The 18,647-nt window shown below is 28.2% G+C and overlaps 1 protein-coding gene across 1 annotated transcript in view; it reads left to right on the top strand.

The window, feature by feature from the left end:
- Positions 1-6,336: 6,336 nt before the first annotated feature.
- LOC107436628 (constitutive coactivator of PPAR-gamma-like protein 1 homolog) overlaps positions 6,337-18,647 on the top strand; it is a gene marked incomplete at its 5' end in the record, with an annotated part of 46,351 nt that continues 34,040 nt past the window's right edge. The window contains 4 exon segments of the mRNA XM_071187799.1: positions 6,337-6,529; positions 10,412-10,633; positions 14,280-14,413; positions 17,949-18,081. Coding sequence (XP_071043900.1) covers positions 6,337-6,529; positions 10,412-10,633; positions 14,280-14,413; positions 17,949-18,081 — 682 coding nt within the window.

The following is an 18,647-nucleotide window of genomic DNA, read 5'->3' as shown; positions in this document are numbered from 1 at the left end:
TATTAATGTTGAGTCCCAGAAGGTGGCCTTTTATTTCGCGCACTGCACATGTTATTGATGTCTAAATAATGACAAGTCACTGCAATAGGCCTAATGTCCTCGTCTTCTATTATGTTTTCAAATAAGAAGATTTCGTTGAAGTTTAGGGAGACTCCAGGAAGTTGTAAAGGTTAAAGGTTTAAAGGGATAAAGAAAATTTAAGAAAAAAAAACCAAGAACTTGTGACTTAAATCAAAAAATAAAAAAATTTGTGAGTTGGGTGAGGGACAGTGATGTAATTTGTTTTTCCCTTTACTGAATATTACAATTAAAACTACGGAAAACTTCCTATGACTCTAAAAGGAAATTGTAATTATGCGTAAAAAATATCGAATATTTTTTTTGGAAAATCACAAAAATCAATCTTTAATATACGTTAAAGGTCCTTAAAAATATAGCCTGCGGGAGGCTACAGCCCCAGATCCTGAGACTCCCTTTTACTATATGTTTTCAGTTTGAAGCTTTTATTTTTATATGGATAACTTTTTACTATGGGTATATAAATTTCACTTGATAAATAATTCGTTTATTTCTAAAACTTTTTTTTCCTAAAGAAATAACGCCGAGACTTGAATTTTTACGAATTTTCCACATTTTCAGAAAATATATTTCCTAGTGGTAGCAAATGCAATATATTAAAATTCAATAAATGATAATAAAAAAAAAAGAATTTTGCCTACCTCTAAACGACAAAGCTCAAAATGCGTCCTTGAGAAAATATACAGATCAAAATGCGTTTTGTAAATAAATGGGACACAGCTCAAAATGCTTGTTTTAAGAAATAAGACAAAGCTCAAAATGCGTGCTTGAGAAAATACAGAGTTCAAAATGCGTTTTGTAAATTAATTGACACAGCTCAAAAGGCTTGTTTCAAGAAATAGGACAAAGCTCAAAATGCGTGTTTGAGAAAATACTCAGTTCAAAATGCGTTTTGTAAATAAATTGACAGAGCTCAAAAGGCTTGTTTTAAGAAAAAGGACAAAGCTCAAAATGCGTGCTTGAGAAAATACACAGTTCAAAATGCGTTTTGTAAATAAACTGACAGAGCTCAAAAGGCTTGTTTCAAGAAATAGGACAAAGCTCAAAATGCGTGCTTGAGAAAATACACAGTTCAAAATGAGTTTTGTAAATAAATTGACACAGCTCAAAATGCTTGTTTTAAGAAAAGGAAAAAGCTCAAAATGCGTGCTTGAGCAATTACACAGTTCAAAATGCGTTTTCAAAGAGAATGGACATATCTCAAAATGCATGTTCTAGACAAAGGAAACAACTCGAAATGCGTTTTTAAGAAATGGACACGGCAAAAAATGTGCCATTTCAATGTCAACCAAAATGTAACTACTATAACAAGAAATTTTGCTCTTTTGTTTACTTTTTTAATCACTAAGCATATTCGAGGCAAATTACATTCCTCCTTTGGGGCTTTAAAGTTAGTCAACCACAGACATAACAGAAATTGTTCAAATGATTTTCTGATTTCGTGACATTTTAAGGAATCTGTTCATGTGCAAAATTAAATAAAAGAAAAACAAAAAAAACTCTTAAATGCAAAATAAACGTTCTATTGTTACTTCAAAACAATTTAAACACCATTCTTACATGACAAATTCGAGCCTAGGATAAAAATAGAATATAATCTAATCTTACCTGTTAGTTTTTTAGTTTCAATTCTAGTTTCAATTTTGAAGGAGGATGTTACGTCTATTGAAGAGATCATTTTTCGTGGGGGCACTGGACGTCCGTACTGCAAGAGCACGTGATCCCAGAGAATCGGCGGGCCTTCCACGTTTATTTTGTTGGCTTTCACTACAACATGACAAGAGTAGCCAGCTTTTCTAGTTCCGCTCGATTTATCTAATTATTAAATTTTCCCGTACTAAGACTCAATTTTAATGATTAGATGGCCTAACCTTAAATATGATAATTTACTATAGCACACAATGTTGTTTTACTTTCGAAATCAGGCACAAAAACGTACTTTTTCTGAATAAATATACCTCTTTTACGAAGAATTTTCCATCTCGACAATATGGTCTCAATAGTTTGGTCAAGAGAGCGGTTGAAAGTTATGAACCCTAAACATTAATTTTCATTCTTTGAGTATTTCTCTACATGAAGAACAGAGTGGATAAACCAGGTACGTGACATTTTCAGTGTGGTTATAATCACGATATCACAGGAAAAAAAATCCGTACCCGAACTATTTTATTCTACATTAATTAGAAGGTTAATAATTATGTGCCTTTTTTTATTTACCACTACTTACTTTGAAATAAAAATCAGTATGGTTATACTCAAAACTAATGTGGAATACGAAAACAAAGACAAATGTCCATATTAATGAGACCACTTTATGTTATTTTCCCTGACTATATACCTGAAAACATCGCTTACTATACCTGGCAACTTTTACATTTTTTTAAAAAAAATTTTTTTAAATAAATTTCATTGTGCTCGGAAAAGGCTTTTTGTATCCATATTGAAAGCTCGAGCTTCTTTCAAATAACATTTAAATTCAATTAAAAAGATCAGGCAATGCTAATTATATATGTATTTAAATTATTCAAATGTAGTTCTAATAAAAATCAATTTAAACCGCATTTATTTAAAGATATTAAAGATTTATTTAAAGATATATAAATTGTATCGCCACAATAAATGCAAAAATAAAACCTTCCGGAAAATCACAAAGAGTTAGCAGATACTACTTAAGTAGTTAACTCTTCATACCTTTAAGACTTTTTAAGCGAATCGAAAACTACTTGCACACTACCTTAAGTTGGATATGATTCCTTGAAAATAAATGCTTTTTAATTATTATTTATTATTTTATCTAATAATCAGTAGGAATGACTTTAAGGTCTGCATATTTCAACACGATTTTAAAGTACATAATTTTAAAATACGAAATACGAAATTGGTTTAATAGTTTCTGATTTATCCAATTTTAGAAAAGTCGTATATCTAAAATTTAATTTCTCGATAGTTTTGAACGATTTAGTCTAAATTTCGAACTTTGTAAATTACAATCACGTTCCTTAAAATGGTGCAAAAACTTGTAAATCTTAAAATTCAAACTTTTGTCTGCTATTATTAAATAAATGAATAAAAATTTAAAAATTAGTAATAAAATTATTCTTTACACATCATTGTCTTAGGACAAATGAATTTTATAATTGTGTGAAAAAAATTTCAATTTGCTTAAAAAGTTGGTTGGTTGGTTGGTGTCGTATCCTCTATAGAATCATATTTCATGGTGTGCTTGAATAGTTTTTGTTATTTCTATGGCATTAAAAGAATACAAATCCTCTTCTGTGGGGTAGTTTAAGAGGTGAAGGCCTGCAGCGACTGCAGGGCAGTTAAAAACATGATATGGTGCTTAAAAAGTTCTCGGAATATAAGCGATAAAAGCAAAGAATGAAAGTAAATTTAAGTTATCCAAACTTTCAACCGCTGTCATGCCTAAACTATTTGGGACCATATTTTTCCAGATCCTCCCCCTTCCCATATTTTGCGAGTCAGGAATTAAAATATGTCAAAAAATTTAACTTTATTAATAGAAAGTACGTTTTTGTAACTTAAAATTAACATTTACATTAATTAATTAGCAAATTTAAGGTTATGCCCTCAAACTGTTGTGGTTGCTTTGTAGCTCCTGAAAATCAGATCATTGGATCAAAAGTCTCATTAAATAATTTTATTATTAGGTAATAATTAAATTTGAACATTTTGTTAGTTTAAGAGATATTTTACATTTTATTGAACAGTCGATCCAAAATTTTTGGATTTACGACTACTAACGTTCAACACCGCAGCCTTGTAATTTTGAACCCAATCTAGAAGACAAGAAAACTCCTGGATCAAGTATTGGGAGAAATTTGCCTTTGTGGAGGACTTTTTGATGGAACTAACCCGCATTTGTGTTACATGGTGAGGAAGACCACGAGAACCTCCTATGGTTAGCATGCCGGCAAGAGTACTCTAACCCATGATCCGTCTACCAGTGAGGATATTTCACGTCAGCACTGTGGTCGGTGCAAGCCGGGTGTGGAGTTTGTATCGATTAACCATAGCTGGGATTTGAACTCGTTTATTGGTAACAAGTTTATTTTCTCTTTCTTTTTTTATTTCATTTATTGGGTACAACCATCACCTATATAAAAAAGCCTCCACACGGTTTTTTATAAATAGTCCGCGCAGACTATTTATAAAGTGAATCGTTTGTGCGCATGAACCCAAAACCTTTTATTAAAGTTATTGGGAGATATTTATCATATATATTTGAGAATTGAATCTGTAGTGGTTGACAAGTGAATAAGGCAAAACAATAATATTCATAAATAAAACAAATTTATAGACATATATTTGCTACCACTTTCTTATTTTAAGTAGATTTTGTATTAAGTGACTCGTTCGGAAAGTGGATATCCTTCACAGTGGTCTGATCGGACTACCTATAAAAAACCGTGTGGAGGCTTTCAGTTATAGGAGGCGTTGGCNTTAATATAAAAAGTTTCAGAGCTTTTTATTCACTTTACTTTTTTGGGATTTTATGAACTGAAAAATGACAGTTTTCGTGAGAATGACCCATATATATATATGTACATATATTTTTTGTTCTGTTACTAATTTGAAAATGTTAGTATATTTTGTCAAGATCTTGTATTTCATTTGTTCTTTTCTAAGTTTGATATTCATGGCATGCAAAAGCTTATATACTTAGCAATAGCTTACATCTTATGTAAATTAATAAAATTTGTCATTACAACGTGCAAGTATCACTTTCTGAGTGCATGATAAACTTGAATCAATGCTAAAAAAGTTCAACCTTTAGATCTGCAATCTGTTAATGAATGTATTGGTTCTCTCAGAAAATGTGTATTAGAAACTTTTAGTAACTTTTCATTGCTATATTCCTAATAGATGTAATCAATTCTTATCAAAGAATTCAGATACATAAACTTGCAATCTTGCTATAATTTTTTTTTCAAAAAATATACATTAATCATGATTACAGATCTCTCTTAACTTTATTTAAAAATGCAAAGCTATTTGAGTTGACTATTGATGGTTCTCAAAAAGCTAAAGAGCTTTTTTTAATTGACTTCTGCTTTTTAATAAGTATACTGTTAGGTCAAACTGAATGAAATGTAAGTATTGCATTATTTTTTTTCCTGTAATATATCTTAAATTTAACCTAAACTTATCTAAAAAATAAAGGGCACTCCCATGATACAAAGGACAATATAACTTTAAAATAAACACTTTTAACTGTTTATTAAAATGGCATTCCACCATTAACAAAAATCTTAGTTTTTTTGTTAACTGCTTCAGATATAAAATTAAAAATTTTAGTTTTTTATGTATTTTGTAATAATAGTAAAGGATACTTATTAAAATATTAATATAGTTTGTAACATCTGTCGCAAGAGCTTTAACTCTGTTTGCCACTTTCTATTTGTCATTTCGTATGTATTTTCAATGTTTCCTATTAATTTAATGTTTTTTTTTAAAATAAATTTTAAAAAATAATCTGATTTTTGCGTGTAGTAGAAGATGAATTTCAAAATAAAATATTTTTACTCTATTTCATATTTTATACTTATTTTTATTATTCTAAATAAAATGTTTATATTTTTCAACTTTTTTTCTTAGGTGCACAATGATATTAAGCTATTAAAAACATTTTATGTAATTTTTTAAAAAAAAATTATTAAATATTTATAAATGAAATAAAAGTTTACAAATGTAGAAACCATTTGAAACATAATGTCTGTCAGTAAGCAGGAAATTGCTTCAAAATGCAGAACCTGATCTGAGATTAGAACTGTCAAGAGTTTTTACTCTCATCATGCAATTGCAAACATCCCAATTAAGAGTAGTTTTTTTTTTTCCAATTTAAAATATACTCCTACTAAATACCAGTTGGTTTGTTAAATTTTTATTTGAGCTATCATTTTAATTGTAAAAAAGTTATAGTAAGATGTTTTTTTTTCTTCTATGTTTTTATCTGTATAAATTTTTGTTTTTGGAAGGAAAACACATTCTCTACCAAATTTATTTTCTTTTTACCCGATTCTTCTGAATCTCTCATGTATTTTAGAAAGGATGTTTCAAGGAGAATTGAAAGCCACTGTTTTAAATTTTGTCATTGAGAGTATGTATTATCAAGCATTATGTCAATAAGCTAGGGTCATGAGGACTAATCCTTCCCTATATATCGCTTTTTGAAAAAGAAATAATGTTTTTAATAACTGAGTATGTTAATTTGAAATTTAACTTAAGTTTTTATTCTAGGTCATTCCCAATAATTTAATCAAAGCTGTTGTTGACTATGTTAGAAATTTACAGTCTGTTGATGATCTCGATGATGTAGCGTTACAAGTGTTTGGAAGCCACTCTGATGAGAGGTGTGAAAAATTCAAACAATCAGTTCTATACTATTGTAAAGGCAACAAAAATTTTGGCTCTCACCTCCCAAGTGTTATTGGTATGATAGTGTAGTATTTTTGTAAAATTTTTCTTTTCATTTTTAACTACTTATTATACTGTTTTCTTTACTGTTTCTTGAAAACTATTTTTTTTTAATTCTGAGTTTTTTATTTTTTTATTGTGGTATTACTTTCAAAATTTTTAGTGGTCTTATTTTGTTTTTGGAAAAAACTTAATATTTAGAGGCAAGATTTTAACTAAATATGAAGAAAGGGGCTTTCAGAATTTTTAAAGCAGCAAAAAGATCTTATGTTTTTCAGATTTGTCATTCAAAAATACTTTAATTCATCTCTTAATGATTTGATTTAAAACAATTGTTATAAAATTTTTTAATTACCACAGATTTGTTAAATATTAGTGTAGGGACAATATAATAATTTACTTCTCACAAAATTTTTTTAGCTTCAATACTCATTTTATTTGTATTTAAAAATTATAAAATTTTTTTTAATTATTTCATTAATGAAATACTGTAACAGGTAACCAATTTTAATTAAAAAAATTTAGGGGCCATCCACTAATTTGCATTTGTAATATAAATATTAAAGTTTGCTTAATTCTTTACATATTTTCATAAATTCGGTATGATCAATATTAATCTTGTTAATGTTTTGTTGAATACACTGTTACAAAAAACATTTATTTAAATTTTAAGAAAATTGCCCTCAATAACCTTAAATAACAGTTAAATTAATTAGAGTTTTAAATTACCTTTTACAGAATTAAATAAAGTAATTATTAATTTAAAAAATAGTATGAGCCACTCAATATTGAATTTATTTAAATTGCTTTTGCCAAAAGCTCATTTTTAAGAAATATTTCGGCTATATTAAATAAGTTTTTAGGTCTTTTCCAAACTGAGACACCATTGATTCACTTGCTGTATGATGAAATTTTGTCTCTAGTTTAAGCATTGTTAGGGTGTTTTTTAAAGAGTTCTGCTTTTCTTAGTTTGACAGGAAAGGACTTGAAATCTTTGGATGTAGAAAACGCAGATATTTGGCAAAATTCAAAATTAATAGATGTTGGACTAGATACCACAAATGCGATGACTTCCTCATCTTCTTCAGAAAAAAATTCTATGTATTTAGGTGCCAGGTCTATGGCATGTGCAAAAAAGTTGCCTTTTGAAAATATGTTACTGTACCATCTTAAAGTGTTGCATCCTGTAATGAGAATGGAAGACACTTCTATTAAGTCAATAAGATATCTGGCAACAGTAATCCCATCCATTATAAATCCTGAAGAGGCATCTTTGTTACTGTTACATGGAGAACTGGAAGGTTATTCTTCTGACTCAAATGAATCTGAACCAAATATGTGTTTTGGAACTATATTGTGACTTGTGAATTGATGTGTTTTTGTGTGTACTTTAACTATTTTGTGAAGAAAGATAATTTGGGAAATATCAAATATCTTCTTATAACAAAGCTTTTTAAAGCTCTTTTGTGCATACCACATGGGAATGCCGATGTTGAAAGAGGTTTTAGTACTAGAGAGGTTTTAGTTTTGATCATATGTGTGAATAAAAAGCTACTTGACAATAGGGCAAGTTTAAATTTGCATAGTGTTAATGGTTTGCAACAAGTTGTGTATCATATCAGCTGGGGGTTTAAATGACTTTAAAGTTGACAAAGATATGATTAAAGGGACTCGTGCAGCATTTAAAATTTATTCTGCTTGATTAGAGGTTGAGAAAAAAGAATGTAAAAACACTGAAACTGAGGAAAGCAAATTGAAAGCTGCTGAAATTGATTTGCTAAAAAAATTGAAGGCTTCTCAAGATCTCTTAGACACAGCTGAAAAAATTATTAAAGATGGGTTAAATAATAAAGACATGTCGATTATAGAAAGCGGACTGATCCTCTTATCTGAGGCTAAGTCGAAGATAGCAGATTATTTAACAGCATTGGAAGATACCAGAAAGAAACTTATTTTGTTTATGCAAGGACCTTCGAAAAAGTGTAAAAAATAAGATGTCATTAATGAACAAAATTAAAAACTCTTTTTATTAAATTCTTGTTTTAATTTTTATTAAATATGCTCCAAATCTTTGTTTCGCTGCTCCAAAATTGCTTTTTTTGTTGCTCCAAAGATACACCAAAACCATGTTTTGCTCCCTTCCCCCCAAATTTCATCCTGTTTCAAATATCTGAATTCCTAACAAAATCACCACTCAGGCATATTTTATTAGAATATAAAATTATTTTATCATGTTCTTTGAAAATGATGGTATTCTTTCAAGAAATGAAAGAAAAAACATCATTTCTAGTGAGAATTATCTTTTAAATTCTGTGATTTAAGACTTTTTATTATTTATTTTTTTTAATTCCGAAATGAGAACAGAAAAATCAGGAGTATTTCTTTCCTTTCAGATGAACAAGAAAAGTATCTTTAGAATATAATTCTATGGAAAAAAAAAATTTTGTTTTGCATTTTTTTCAGCTATTTTATTGTTTTAACTCTTTCTTTACTCTGTTTATTAAATTTAAAATCTATAAATATGAAGATGCAGAGAATAGCAGTTTTGGTTGTACCTATCATTTCAATTAATGTTATTATAATGCTTTTTTTAATTTATTGTTGCTTTCTTGTCGGAGAAAATAATAACTTCGTTAAGTCATGAAAACTTCTTGGAATTAGTCATGGAAAATCATGAATTTGAAAGTCTAAAATGTAGCAGATACCCTGTTTTTCCCAACATTCAATAAATTGCATAGTAATTTACGTAGTAGCTGAAATTAAGAAACAGAAAGCTGTTACAAAATTAAACAGTTATTTGACAACTATAAAACAAGAATTAAATTGCTAATTTTTACAGTTAACTAATGATTATATTTTAATGGCTGCACATAACCGAGGCCGGTACCGAAGCACGCACTCCAATTCCTGAAAAATCTTACATGACTGTAGCTTTAAGAAAACAAAGAACGAGCAAGTATTCTGGTCAAGTCTCGGTCTTTAAACATCGAGATTAGGCGTCATTCATAATTACAAACTACCGAGTAATAACTGACTTTTCCCAGGAGGAAAACATTATCTAACGAGCGTTGTTTTGTTACTACTCCCTATGAACACCAGACATTGAACTTTTATGACGCCATCGAGACCAAACCAAAATTGACTGGCAAATCAAAATTGATTTATTTTTTCTTTGTTGCTAACTCTAATAGAAAATTTCAATTTTTTTTCCTGTTAATAGGGAACATTTAAGTGCATCTTTGGGTTTTTAAGTATTTGTATTTGAAAATTAATTTAAAAATGTTTAAAGATTGATCTGTTCCTGATTATTAGCCCATGTTTTAAAAAAGTGTGAAATATCTGTATTACAAGAATTCTATAAAATGCAAAGTCTCACATTTTAAAGTGCTCATTACAACGATCTTTTTAAAGAGAAGCGTCATAAATTAAGTAAAAACTTTTAAAATTTGGTAAATAGGTTCTGTAAAATACAATTCTATGAATAAAATTAATTAAAATATTATATGCTCAATGAGTAAGAAATCTGCAGCCATATGATTCGTCATGAGTTAACATGAGAGGCATGAGAAGTAGGATCCAACTCCTTGCATGTTTTTCATGTTCTCTCGATCTCGGGGCTGTTAATGTGTTAAGGCATTTCAGTTACTACAACTGTAAAAATTCTTATGTATTAATTAATGTATTCAAGGCATAAACTATACCTAAATAATTCAATTTGTTTAATATTAATAAATGCTGTAAAAATTTTGAATATATTTTCAAAAACATGTGTTGCATTCATTGTCAAAAAACATGCAAACATTTATTTCTTTATTTGATTTTTTTTATTGTATAATTACTTGTCTCTTTATTTATTTATTATTTATTTATTTTTGACATTTATTACTCTTTTATACAGGTAATTTAAAGTGTTCAGACACAGATAATCAAGATGCTACCAGTAACTCTAGTTTAAAAGGAGGAAAAATAGGCAAATCCCCTTTGCTTCCCACTCCAGGATCTGTTGTGGGCATGAAATGTAAGTGTATCCACCACATGCGAAAAACTCTCCAATCAGGTTCTTGTTCACATCTCCGAATACACATGCATGATTTTTCACATCCCGTCTGGCTGCCTTCAGGTCTCGTTGTGCTCCTATATTTCCTATAAATTGTGAAAAGTTCCTTTACATCCTGTATTTTCATCCCACCTCCAATTCATTTGCAAATTTTCCTATTTTCCCCTGACCTTCATACTCACAATTTTCTCAAGTTTGATGTTCATCACTTAAACCACTAACATAAAATTCCTCCCAGAATTGTTATGTCAGTGGTTCCATTAATGTGCTCATTTTTTTTCCAACTTCTGTTTTAATGGGAGACTATTTTGTTACAAATATTGATTTGTAACAAAACAAATGTCTAAATAATGTAGTATATTGTTTTCCTTTTTTTAATTAGCTATAATTAGATCATATTAATATTTTTAGCATATTACTGCATGAAAATTTTGCATTGACTAATCACTCTAATGTGCTTGATTCCATATCCATATACCTTTAAACCGTAAATCCATATACCTTTTTTTTGGCAGTTATTGCCATTGAATTTTCTTATGGTTTTTAACACCCTGATATTATGATACTCGAAATTCGAATCCAGCATTTGAATCATCATCTTTTGACACGTCTGAATTGCACCTATACCATGTAAATCCTTGCATTGTTTTGGTCGTTTTTATCGTCAGTCATTGCTATGAATATTCAAAAAGTTTTTTAAAATCCTTTTTTTTCTTCATGCAATGTTACTAGGATAGGCAAACTCAAATAATTAATTTGTTTTGCCTATTTTTGAAGCACCTGATTATGGTTGAATTTATGTGAAATTATGATAATTTTTCGTCAGTTATTGCTGTTGATTTTAACATTATATTTTAAAATCCTGATATTTTCCACATGATATTTTTATAACAACAGAAATTAGAATAGCACATCTTAGTATTCAGTATGTGATGAGATGTTTTGAATGCTTTTTTGGCATTTATCGCTATTGATTTTTTAATGTTTTTTTTATTTAAAATCCTGATGTTATATTTATTACAACATGCGAATCTCAGAACGTACATTTGCTTAACTTCGTTTTCATGGTTTCCAGTTTGCAGGATGTGATCGTAAATATACATGGTTTTGTCAATACTTTTCCACTGTTATTTCCATAAATTTCACTACTTTAAAAATACCTTTTATTTTGAAATTATCGCTATAGGGTTTTTAATATCATGAAGTTTTAAATTGTCATTTATGTTTAAAAAAATATTTTTTCTTTCAAAATCTGACTTTTTTTGTAGTTTAAAATACTTTAATTATCTTTGCAAACTTTCATTTTTAGTTAAAGTTTTGTGTGAAAATGGTTTTTGCATAATACAGTACAGAACCCGTTATCCGGAAACCAGAAAACCAAAAAACCAGAACGAAATTCGGTAAATTTTTCGCCATTTTTTAAAAAAAAAATTTTCCCTCATAAGATTTTAGGATTTTTTTTTTTTTTTTNTTTTTTTTTTTTTTTTTTTTTTTTTTTTTTTTTTTTTTTTTTAAAGATGTTTATCATACCATCACTTTGGAAATAATAATTAGTGTATTACTTCATCGTTTTTTCTTCTTTTTAAGATTATTTCCAAATATTTGTTTTTTTTCAGTTGGGTCTTACAATAAAAAAAACGGCTTTTTGTAGCGATTCAGAAAACCGCAAAATTCAGCTATCCGGAATAGCGATGGTCCCGATCGTTCCGGATAATCGGTTCCCTACTGTATTAGTTTTTAATAATATCTATGTATTAAAATAGTACGTGTACAGTTGGGAACCGATTATCCGGAACGATCGGGACCATCGATATTCCGGATAACTGATTTTTCCGGTTTTCTGAATCGCTACAAAAAGCCGTTTTTTTATTGTTAAACCCTGGANTATTACCAAAGTGATGGTAAGGTAAACATCTTTAAAAAAAGAACGAAAAATCCTAAAATCTTATGAGGAAAAAATTTTTTTTTTTAAAAAGTAGCGGGAAAATTTGTCGTATTTCGTTCCGGTTTTTTGGTTTTCTGATTTCCGGATAACGGGTTCTGTACTGTATTATAAAAAAATTGATTATTGTTATAAGAAAATTAGATCTATAATTTAAAATATTTTCCTTACACATTTCTATAATTTCTCAAAATAATTTCTATATTTCCTGTTATATTTCTGCAGGGTATCCATGCACCTGGAAAGTCATGGATTTTGGAATAGAACAAAATTTGTCATAAAATGTCATGATTTCAAGTGTTTTTTAAAATAATCATGAAAAGTCATGGATTTAGGTTGCCGAAAAATCTAATTTTTAAAATGGAACTTACCTTCCTCCCCCGAATTTTATGGTGTTCCGAATATCTGAATTTGTAACAAAATCCCCACTCACAGTCATATTTGATTAAGATAGAAATTGTTTTTATCGTGTTCTTTAAGAATTATTCTGAAATGAGAACAGAAAAATCAGGCATATTTCTTTCTTCTCCGAAGAACAAGAAAAGTATCTTCAGGATGTAATTCTGCTGAAAAAAGGAAAAACAATTATTTGCTTTTGTATTTTTTTCAGCTATTTCATTGCTTCAACTCTTTCTTTACACTGTTTTTTAAATTTAAAATCTATAAATATGAAAATGCAGAGTATGGCAGTTTTTGGTTATACCTATCATTTCAATGAATGTTATAATAATGCTTTTTTAAATTTATTGTATTTTGTCAGAGAAAATAGTAACTTCGTTAAGTCATGGAAAGTCATGAATTTGAAAATCTAAAATGTAACAGATACCCTGTTTATGCAAAATGTCACTTCTAGACCTGTGACACATTAACAAGCACCAAAAAAAATTTAGAAGACTAGATGCAGCCCAAAAATGCAAATTCAACTGTTGCTGGACATTAAACTTAATTTTAAGACCATTATGGAAAGGCAATGAAACATTTCATTCTTGATATTAGATATTTTCAAAATAATTATAAGCTTATTAATTAATTTATTTACAATTGCTAATCAACTTCATTTATAAAGTCAAGGTTTTGTCAAAAGGAGATAGATTATTTAGAGTTCCATGATTATAAAAAATTGGGAATTGCTGCATTAGAGCATTGTTTTTAAAATGGTAGTTTGTGAAAACATTATTGTAATGACTGAATTTCAATTTGATAATGTAAACAAAAAGTTAAATAGTAAATTTGCAAGCATACATTTACAGCTCTATTGTTAATTCAAAAAGATTGTGTGCTTAGCAATAGTTTTATTCATATTTCCTTAAATATCCTTTTTCAATTAAAAAAATATTGCTAAAAGGCTGTGTGAATGATAAATTTGAAGCCATGCTTTAAGAAAAAATCATTTTGGATTAAATGTCAGCAGCTTGTTTTAAAATTCAATTAAACCTTGTAAACACAAAAAATATATTTTAACATCTGAAACTTAATAGACACAATATGTACCTACCTATAAAACGATTATATAAAAATCTTTTTTATGGGGTGTAAGTTTAGAGAATTCTCTAATTTACTGGAAAAAGAAAAACTCATTCAGCTATCCTATAAAATTTCTTTAAAAGTTATTTTTGAGATTTACTTTAATTCTGGTTCTCTTTTACAATGTTTTTTTTTTTTCTTTAAATCCACTTCAATTTTTATTACTTAGTGCACAATATATAAGAACTTGCCTGAATGATAAATGATTACTATGAACTTACCTGAAAGATAAATGCTTTACAGCTTCTTCACCTTTACATGATTCAGAATGCGGAAAAAATTCTTCATTAGAAGATCAATATTCAAATAATTTGCAAATGAAAGATGATGACATTTCTTGTAGATCCAAGTTTGCCTCAGAGACTGATGAAAATGAAGTAATTATCCTTCTTGATATTGATATTCAATATAAATCTATGTTTGTTTTAAACTGCATTGTTTTTAAGCTTGTGTAAAAAAAAAAAAAAAAAAATTTTTTTTTTTTTAAACATTGCCTTGATTTTTAATGAATTTGAAAACAATTTAATGAACAAATTTACTTACCATATGAATAAAGTTCTTTTTTTTTTTTAATCTTAGTGACATGAAGCACTGTATTTTATCTCATGCTATCCCTATATACAGTACACAAAACAAAACCCCACCCTGTATGACTTTCGATCTAATGATCAGATCTGCCCTTATTAAGACTCAGTCCTAATGGTTCAAGGAAGTGACCTTAAATATGCTAAAAAGTTAGTGCAGTCAGTATTTTAAGTTATAAAGTTCGACTCAAAAACATATTTTCTCTAAATAAACTTACCTTTTTCTTGACAAATTTGGATTTCTGACCTCCAAAATATAGAGTGTAGTCATAATTTTGGCCCCTTAATGTTGATTTCACTTTTTTTACATAATTATAAAATTCGTTTATCTAACTATAAATCAAAAAATAATTTTCAATATTTTTTTTATTTATTTAATAAAAATCTTAATGTTTTCGAATAATTATAAGTTATCCAAATTTTTGTTTCATTTTTAAGAATGTAATTTTAAATGGCAAAATACAAAATTTAAATGAAAGTGGACCAAATGGTTTTTAAGGAATCAAATTTTAAAAAAATGATAACTTTAAAATCAATTTCTCAAAAACCAATTACATTCAAATTTGATGTTTCTTTATTAAATTACATTCTTAAAAATGATGCAAAAATTTGTGTACCTTACAATTCAGAAATTTTTCAACTATGATTGAACTAAATAATAATAAATAATTATTATAAATGATTTTTTGTGTGGAATTATATTTGTGTTCAGAAATTTTTCAATTCGCTCAAAAATTTCTGGAAATTAACATTAAGCGGTCCAAACTTTCAGCTACTTTCCTGACCAAGATATTGAGACCATATTTCCCAGTTTATGGCTACCTCCTTTACTTTTGCGGTCAGAAATTCAAATTTGTCATAAAGGTATGTTCATTTAAAAAATACTATGTTTTTGTGTCTGACTTCATAACTTAAAATATTGTCTGCACTAACTAAGCATATTTAAGATCAGCCCTTCGAACCAATAAGATCTGGTTATTAGATCAAAAGTTATTCACAATTTTTTTTCTCACACTGCATATTTAATTATGTGTTAATTGGTAGTGCCATTTTTACTACTAATAGTTTTAAATTATAGTTATATATTCATGTATTTTTATTGCAGCTTTGTTGTGAAATAGTGTTATGACTAGGGCTCACACCAACAATGAAAATTCAGTGGTCCATTAGCACCACTTAGGTATTCATTTTGTGGTCTCAAAACTTATTATGGTAGACAAAATTGAACTTTTCAATTACATAATTCATGTTATTGTACACATCAAAAGTTATTAATTGCCATTTATAACATTCTAAAACTAATTAGGTTCATTAGCCATAAAGATTGAAGATTATTATTTATTAAAATTTAGTGTAAAAAAGCTAAAATAATATTAGTAAATAAAGTCAACATAGAGATTAGAATGCTGAGACCAAATATATAAATAACTGAGGAAAAGAGTAAGAACTGACAAAATATTACATTAAAAATTAATTATCTAGAAATTATAAAATTTTAAATAAACTCAATTCTAAAAGAACAAAATATGTAATTTTATTAATGAACAGTATCATGAATCCAAAGCACAGCATAACATGTAAATTTGAAATTTTGCTGTTTAAATTAAAAAAATTTGTATATGCACTCTCTGTTATTCCATTTTAATACCACACATTTGAATTCCATACCATGTGTAGAATAAAAAAATTAGTACAATAATTCTTTTTTAAATGCATGCAAAATCGTTGCAAAAAAATTCCTTTTCATAGCTATTTTGTATTCCAAAAATATTTCAAGGTGACAAATTTGTCTCCCATGTTTATGATTTTAACGACAATCCCTTTTTACAACATACATTTTTAGCGAGAGTTACCTAAGCATTCTAACATTAAATAAAAGCCGCTAATTGGCTTTAAGAGGTGCTAATTCCCAATATAAGTATTCCAGCTTTCTTTCTTTTCCCAACTTTTTGAGGTCTTCAAGAGTATTCAAGAATTTTTTCATTAGTTTACATAATAAGAGCATAAAATAATGCTATACCTTGAATAACCTAATCAAGCATAATTATCACTATAGAGATTTGAGTGTTCTACTTTAAAAATAGCCCACTCTTTCTCGTTCATTGATATTTATATTTTGGTGCAGATGCCCGACTAGATCAACTTTGTACAAGTTCATTTTCTGTAAAAAGGTATGCCTCCAGTTTACTTTTACTTGCCAAACTCCAAGAAATGTGTGCATATTTTATTTCAAATTTCTTGTAAACTATCCTATAGATGGTAAATTTGCATTTCCTTCTAAAAAATGGTAAAATTTTGTGAAAAACCCCTTTATTTTGTGTAACCCCCAGGAAAAGCTTAGAACAATCAATTAGCAGCTGTTGCCCAGTTAAATATTTTGCAAATTCATTCCATTTAAGTAAGCTTGATAAATTTGGATTAAAATGTTGGCCAGCTTAGAAATTTGAGACCAAATATTTTAATGATGGTTTTTTAATGGTTAAATATGTGTCGAGGTAAAGATGAAAGATAGCTATGTTTTTCAAAAGTTATGATGCCCTTGTTTTAATATTGTACTGTTAGAAACATTGGAATTTTTATAAATCCTTATAGCATTTACTGTAAAAAAATCATCTATACGATCATGTGAACCTGTGGTCTTATTCTGATGAAATCATCGCGAATGAAGTGCCACTTTAAAAAGTAATTGCTCAAAGGTAGAATTCTAAATTCAGCTTTTGTAATAGTGTATTAAAATATTGTATAACTGCTGGAGAAAAAAAATGCTGAAATGTATGCTTAAATTGAGCATGTCAAAAAGCAATTACTTGAATGTGCAATGCAAAATTTACATGCTTTAATAATAGTTGTCTATGAAAATATCAAGATTTTAAAAACATAGTAGAAATGCATTCTATAAATATTGAAAAATAAACTACAAGAATGTGAAAAATTACAATGTTATCACCCATTGAGCATATATTTTTTTTACAAAAAATGAGACTCCAAATTTGCTTGTTGTAATATTTTAAAAAGCTTAGATTTTTGAAACCATGGGGAAATTCATTAAGTAACTGCCAAAGAAAAATGAGCAAAAAAAATTTTTTGAGTTTACTATAAATCAAGTACGTTTTTTTAATAATAGTTTTGAGTCGATAACTTTTACATCCCCACTGGCTTAGGTAAAATATTTAAAATCCAAAATTTTCCGAGTTCTGGACCTTCCCAGATTTTCAATGATACACAGTATTACTGAAATCAGGTTCTATGTCTTAAAATTACCTTGAAATATTAATGTTTTTTTATGATTTTGTTCGTTACTTATGCACATGTTATTATTGCATTTTAGCTCTCAAGTCTTCAGTCAATACGCCAAGTTCTAGGTAAAGCAAAACATGGAGCTTTTTATCAATTGCTTGCCAATCAAGAGGACTCAAACTGTGACATCACAGCAAACTTCACTAGAAACTTCAATTTATCAGGTAGTTTTTTCTAGTTATTTTCTGAAGTTGTAGAAATTAAGTTACATACAAATAATAGTAAAATATACTCTAGTGTCCAAAAGTTAAGAATAATTCATGTTCATGTGATTATTTAAAGAAATTTAAGTCAAAATGGTGGAAGATGTTATATCTAAATATTATACCATAAGTAAACAATAAAATTTATCAGGTAGTTTTTTCTAGTTATTTTCTGAAGTTGTAGAAATTAAGTTACATACAAATAGTAGTAAAATATACTCTAGTGTCCAAAAGTTAAAAATAATTCATGTTCGTGTGATTATTTAAAGAAATTTAAGTCAAAATGGTGGAAGATGTTATATCTAAATATTATACCATAAGAAAACAATACAAAAGATTATCAATCACTAATTTAAGAAAATGGTGTAAACTCGTTGTTAATAATACTTAAGTGCGGAAAATTCATAAAAAGCTATTTTTTGGGGAGCAGTTTCATAAAGTATATGGTCACTTCTAGTAGACACATAGGCTGTACAATGGTTGCCCATAAGTGCTATGAGAGTGTAGCTGAGTTGTGGTCTCCAAGA

The sequence above is a fragment of the Parasteatoda tepidariorum genome, chromosome X1 (genome assembly GCF_043381705.1).
Source record: "Parasteatoda tepidariorum isolate YZ-2023 chromosome X1, CAS_Ptep_4.0, whole genome shotgun sequence".
NCBI classification, from domain to species: Eukaryota; Metazoa; Arthropoda; class Arachnida; order Araneae; family Theridiidae; genus Parasteatoda; species Parasteatoda tepidariorum.
Note: the sequence above shows the minus strand (reverse complement) of the source record. Positions and strands in the feature narration are given on the sequence as shown.